The sequence below is a fragment of the Cyanistes caeruleus genome, chromosome 7 (assembly GCF_971803275.1).
Source record: "Cyanistes caeruleus chromosome 7, bCyaCae1.hap1.1, whole genome shotgun sequence".
NCBI lineage: Eukaryota > Metazoa > Chordata > Aves > Passeriformes > Paridae > Cyanistes > Cyanistes caeruleus.
Genome location: NC_141707.1, coordinates 11,757,996 through 11,764,209, shown reverse-complemented (window position 1 = coordinate 11,764,209; position 6,214 = coordinate 11,757,996). Strand labels below are relative to the sequence as shown.

The following is a 6,214-nucleotide window of genomic DNA, read 5'->3' as shown; positions in this document are numbered from 1 at the left end:
TTACAGAAGGTGGTATTCACAGAGGTAATTCAAACAACCAAAAATACAGCCTGTAGTGAGAGAAAGAAGGTGGTGTAGTAACTGATAATGGAGTAAATGTGTATTGTTTTATCAAGTGACTCTAGTTTTGTCACCTTGATGCAGTGAGCAAAGTTCTTTATACTGAAGAATGGAGACAGGGAGCTCTGAGTGATCCAGTACTGTAATGCAAATTACCTGTCACACTGTTTTCATACAGAGACAGTACCTTTTCCACCACACTTTCTAACCAAGTCAATTTATGATCTTTTGACTTTTTTGTGTAATGCATGTAATTACTGCAGAGCATCCTCCATCCCAGCATAATGATTTGAGATACATTTGCAAAAGGGTGCTCTTAAGTGGCCTAAGAGAAATCCACATGACAAGAGAGCATTGTGGCAGCATATGCATAAGCAATTGAGTTTTTGAAGTTGTCTGCTTTGGAGATCCTGACTGTACTGGTTTGAACTCCACACCCTGAATTCTTGAAAGTGCTGAAACCACCTTGCCACCTTGTTCCTGGGAGAAAGAAGGGAAACTTCACTCAGAGGGCACTGCGGCCAAAATCTTTGCTGCTCATTTCAGTGCAACTTCAGCTAATTAATTCATCAAGCGAGTTTGGTGCACTGCATCCACTTAAGTGTCACAAAACTGCCATTATAATCTCCCAGCTATCATTACTGTTGTTGCTTTTAAATTTGTACCTGTACCAGTGATGCAAATCTGCAGGGGTGCAAATCCTCCATTGCTGGAAGGCTCTGAGTAAGTCCTGGGAACTTTTAGGGCCGTTGTTGCACAGACACTTTAATTTGAAAAAATGGGTTGCTGACAGCTGAGGTTTGCCTCTTCCTCTGCCTCCTGGGCATTTGGCCCTCCAAATTGCCACCATTGCCATTTCTGTAGCCACACAGAGTCAGAGGATGGACTCAGCTGAGAACACAACCCACAGAAGTGGTGATGATTGGGGTTTAAGTGACTCAGTGCTTGGCTACTCATCACTAGTGCCAGCAGTGGGAATAAGTTTTTTAGGTGGAGTAGGGAACCAGAAGCCAAGACAGTTTGCTGTTTTAACAGCGAGGCACAGTCTGCCCTAATGACTTTTAGCTTAAAGGTAGGGCAAAAAAAAAGAAGCAGTGATAAAAGTGAAGGAGGATGGCAAATAATATAGGTATGGCCTTGTGTCATAATGATTCTCAGCAGTTTTCTTTACAGCTTCGCATTTTTAGTGCTTCCCTAATGTTTAGTCACAGCAGCTTATTTATGTGAAGAAATAACTTGATTAAAAATGAATGCATAACGTGTTTTACCTGCTATGAATCACATTGTGAGTAACTCGAGCTCCTGAGCAAAGCTTCAGTGGAGGGAGGGAGGGAGGGCAGCCTGTGCTCCAGCCCTTGGTTTACATCGATGTAACTGCTGTGTTCATAAATGAATGCACCCCCCAATCAGTGCACTACAAAGCACTTTTGATTAAAGAGTTAAGGACCAAGGAAAACCTATCACTCAGTTTTAGCAGATGATTAAGTCTCAAAAGCTGGTTAAATGCCAGTGCTCCCATTAAGAACCCTTGGTGCACTTCAGACACAGCCCACCTGAAAATGCAATATACCATAGTGTGTAAGCAGTCCTGGTGTTGGTGCTGGGCACTGGGGCCTTCCCAAGCTCCCATCCACTGGTAATACACAGTTAAAACATGGCCATTTTTGGTTCAAAGATGCTTTTTCATCATCTTAATTGGAGTAATCTCTATATTTGAATTGATTTGTCTCAACCTTGAAGTCGAGAAGACTGTTTAGATACCGTCAGTGTTAGTTTGAGGAAAGTGCCCATGAGATGTTCATCTCCTTGCTTTCAGCTGGAGCAGTTGGAACCCACCATGCACAGCTGCATCCCCTGGGGTTGCTGACCATCCCCATCGTGCCCCAGCCACCTGGCTCCTCCGTGTTTCATAGAAGCAAGGAGCTTCTTGTGGTTGTGCCCACTGTGCTCCCTAACCCTGCTTCACATGGCTGAGTGCTGGGGCAAAGCAGGGCTGTATATCCAGTGCTGGGGGCTCAGGAGGAGCCCTGGGAGCTCAGCCACACTGCCTGGGCGCTGGCCCTGGGTGTTGGTGGGGCTGTCTCAGCTGGTGGAAGTGTCACTGGCCGTGTCCTGCAGAGCAGCAGGAGGCCCCGGTGTGCGCATGGGATGCAGTGAACCAGCCCTGTGTTTGCTAACAGCGGCTCCCTGCCTCACTCCCAGAGCGGGATCACCTTTTCAAGGAGCTGGCAGTGAATAATGAGTTTGTCATGAGATCTCAGACCAGCTGAAGTCTGCCTCAGTTCCGTACTGAAAGCTCCTCCGTGACCCCCGAGAGCGCAGGAGATGCGGACTGGCTTTTCCTGGAGTAATGATAGCAGCCTACTTCACTGCTTCCCAGGAAGGAACGAGGCAAAATATAGCCCACAGCCATACAGCTTCTCATGAGGGGGTGGTCCTGGTGGCTTAAAAGTGAGGCAAGTCAGGACAGTCTGACCCATATTTTGCTAGACACTTACATAATTGTATCCCAGCATTTTTTGAAATGCTTCCTAAGTTCTTACACTCTTGTTTAGCCTTTCAGTTGACGTCACAAAACTACAACATCACTCCCCATTCACTGGGGGGGAATGACCTTTTTTATTTTAAGGGGTCAGTAAAAATCTATTTCACTCTGTTCTGCTCTTAGCTGTTTGACACAGAGCTGCAGGTGTGTGCTTTAAGCTGTCACTGCACTGAGGTGGGCTCTTCCCAGTGCATAACCCATAGGGTTTCACAAGGTGCTGCTGAAAGCCCTCCTGTAACAGAAGAACGAGTCAGCCCCATACAAAGGGAATGTTTTTCCATGTCAGTGTGGTCTGGAGCGTTGTGGGGCCTCTTCTCATAGCACTCTGACAGGGTGTTTCAGTCTCTGTTGTGCAGCTGCCCTCAGTTTTTACCGTAAGTACCCTTGGCTTTCAGCTGATTAGAACACCCTGTGGCCTCCACCTGGGATTAAACTTCTCCATGCTTTCAGCCTGAGGGTGCCTTTCCATGAGAGGGAACCAGAAACACACCATTAGCTTTTTATTAGGGGGAAACATAGCATCCCCACAGCTGGTGCTGCTGCAGGTGAAAGGTTGAAACGTGTCCTTGCTGAGGGTCACTGGAGGTCCTGAGACACAAGGGGTGTGCCCCTGCAGCTGTCCAAAGGAATATCAGGTTTGGGGCTTTCCAGCACAATTGCTTTCCACACCAAGCTCGGTGAAGGCACCTGTAATTAAAGCAGCTATTTGCTCATGGGCTGAGCACAGAGCATTTCCATGGAGACTCAGGGGGACTGCAGACACTTAAGGCCTTGGAAAGGCAGCACCTGCAGCCACTTTGTAAACACTTCACAGACCTGGGTCACTGGCCAGGTGAGCGTGGGACCATCCTGGATCTTCCACCTGCACCTCACTCAAAATAAACCCATTATTTAGAGCCGAACCCTGCAGAGCGGTTGGGATCATTGCGATGCAGCAAGAGCCCAGCATTCAGGAATCTGATCATCTCCCTTGCCATAATTTTGTTTACAGTATGTTTTTGGGGGTTGTGGTGCCATTGCCATTGGCCAGCACATTTCCTTTCGCTGAGGAGGAAGCACACTGAGGGCTGGAGGATGCCTCTCTCGCCCTCACATCCCTGCTCCCCCCCGCCACCTCTGGAGCAGATGTGTTGCTAAGAGCCATGTATTCTCACAACTCTCTTTTCCAGGAAATGTCCCAGGAGCAACAGAATCCACAGACAGAAGCAAAACACAGGGCACTACAGTTCAGACAACACAACAAGAGCATCGACAAGGTTAATTTAAAGAGCGCATGTTTCCACAATGGCAAAACTAACTGCAGAGAGCTTGGACTACAAAATACAGTATTATAGACAAAAGATTAAGACAAGATCTACACATGTTGCCTTGCATTTGTGGTAATCTACACCAATGAGAACATGTACTACAGCTATATTTGATTATGTATGGATATATTTGAAATAGTATACATTGTCTTGATGTTTTTCTGTAATGTAAATAAACTATTTATATCACACAATATAGTTTTTTCTTTTTCATGTATTTGTTATATATAATAAATACTCAGTGATGAGAAAAAAATTGCCTTTCTTAAATTTGCTGTATCTCATAGCTGTGTATAGTCTTGGGATGTTGTATATGGACACTAACAAATCTCTTTTTTTTTCTTTTTCCAGTTCTAGTGGCAATTTTGAGTCTACTGAACTCAGTAGTAGGGTTTTGAGTTGGTCCAAGATCAGCGACAATTATGGATGTGGGAAAGGTGAAGAATAATTTAACCTACATTGAGGAGGGATAAAATATTTCAGATCCGGAGTCAACTACATTTCATCAGCCTTCTTCTCCCATACCATCTATCTTTACTCTCCCATAGCTTAGGAAGTCTTTGCCTTCTAAATTAAATCCTAACCGAAAGGGAAATGGAAATTCTCAGTAACCGCAATGAGAGTGTCGGGGGTAACGTTTCCATTTGGGATGGAATTAGGTGTCTCTCAAGGTGAACCCTACGAGAACACTTTGCAGAATCTCCAACTCTGGTCACTGGAGTGAGTGAAAATTGCTTCTCACTCTTGATTGAAAATTATTAGGTTAAAAAAGTTAATAACATAATAACAGCTGAAATGCCAGTCCCATTTGCACCTCATGAACATGCTGATATAATTTATTTTTTCAAAGAGAAGGTGAAAACCACTCAGAAAATACCTTATGAATAACTTTATGGGTGACCCCACTCCATTAAATGTAATGAACCCAAATGTTGGCTATACCTCAGGAAAATAAGGGCATGTGTTTTGTCACATCCACATGATGGACAAGATGCAAAGTTATTCCTGTGATAGCTGAAACTCTCCAAAACACATCCTTTCCAGAAGGTAATTGTGCTGTGAATTTTGAAGACGGCAGAGTGAGACTGAAGGGCAGAGTGGGGTAACATCACTGCTGCTGGATAACATCCACTCCACTAATTGAGTGCCCGAGCTCTAGTCCCACTGAGTAGCAGAGCTGAACTAAAGAGCCCTTGCAACAGCAGCCACTGTGCTGCTCCTCTCCAAAGAGACTTTGCCCAGGCAGAATGCACCCAAGACAAGAGTTAGGAGTATTTCTCACTGTCATCACCACGTCAGAGTCAGACCTGGGGTTACCTGGGATGATGTCTCATGACTGTGTTTCCATTTCCTGCTTCAGCATCCATCTGGTCACTCACAGCAGTCACCACCAACCCCACCAGTCACAGCCCACCTGGCCTGGCCTTCAGACACGGGTGCAGCAATACCTCTACTCTAACATGACTTTTGGTCTTTCCCCTCCCTACCCCAGCCTGCTTTAAAGTGAATCCATTGCATGATGTTCACACGGTCTCAGTTTTTGTCTTGTTCTGGGTTTCTTGGCTTTTTAAAGGTAATAAAAGGTGATTGGCAAGAGATGCTTCCAGACACCTGGTCTGTGCTGATTGATGGGAGTGGGAGTGGTGTTGCACAGGCAGAGGGGCAGATGATGGCACAGGGCAGCTCTCTGGCACTGGGGTGCTGGCCCTGCAGGGACCTGCTCCCTGGAGCCATAGGCAGAAGGAGAGGGGGCTGTCCAGCTACCCCCTGCTCCTCAGCCCTTGCCCCAGCTCTCTGATCTTGGAGTCTTGTTTTCAGACTGGAAGAGTGATAGAGTGGGGCAGGAGTGCACAGAGGCGGCTGTGAGCCTGTGTGATCCTGGCAGGCTTCACCACAGGGATGTTTCCACGCTCAAACCCACTGCAAAATACTCTCTGTCCCAGTTCTTGCTGGTTTTGTGTCCCAGGCTCGGGCTCAGGCAGGGTGGTCTGACAAGGAGCGCAGGCCAGGCACAGCAGCGCTGCACTGTACAGGTTTGGTGGCACAAGAGCCCCTCTAGGGAGACCTTGCAAGCTCTGGTAACTCATGCCCAAGTGGCATCACAGCCCTCCCCTGCCTGACATAGCTCCTCCGAGCAGCACTTCAGCAGCAGGCTGAGGATTAGGCTGAAGGAGGCAAACGCAGCCCTACCCTGCAGACACCTCCCGTGCTTTGTGCTTCCTCAGCCAAGAGTTGGAGTCTTAACAAGTGTCAAAACTGCATATTTTGAGCAGATTCCAAATGTCAGTCCCGCCACTGGGAC

At 46.8% G+C, this 6,214-nt stretch overlaps 1 protein-coding gene across 1 annotated transcript in view; it reads left to right on the top strand.

The window, feature by feature from the left end:
• Positions 1-5,508, top strand: part of TMEFF2 (transmembrane protein with EGF like and two follistatin like domains 2) — a 123,584-nt gene extending 118,076 nt beyond the window's left edge. Inside the window, exons 10-11 of the mRNA XM_086898255.1 lie at positions 3,775-3,861; positions 4,264-5,508. Of these exons, the coding sequence (XP_086754381.1) occupies positions 3,775-3,861; positions 4,264-4,360 (184 nt within the window). The 3' untranslated portion in view covers positions 4,361-5,508. The remainder of the gene's footprint in view (positions 1-3,774; positions 3,862-4,263) is intronic.
• The last annotated feature ends 706 nt before the right edge of the window (positions 5,509-6,214 follow it).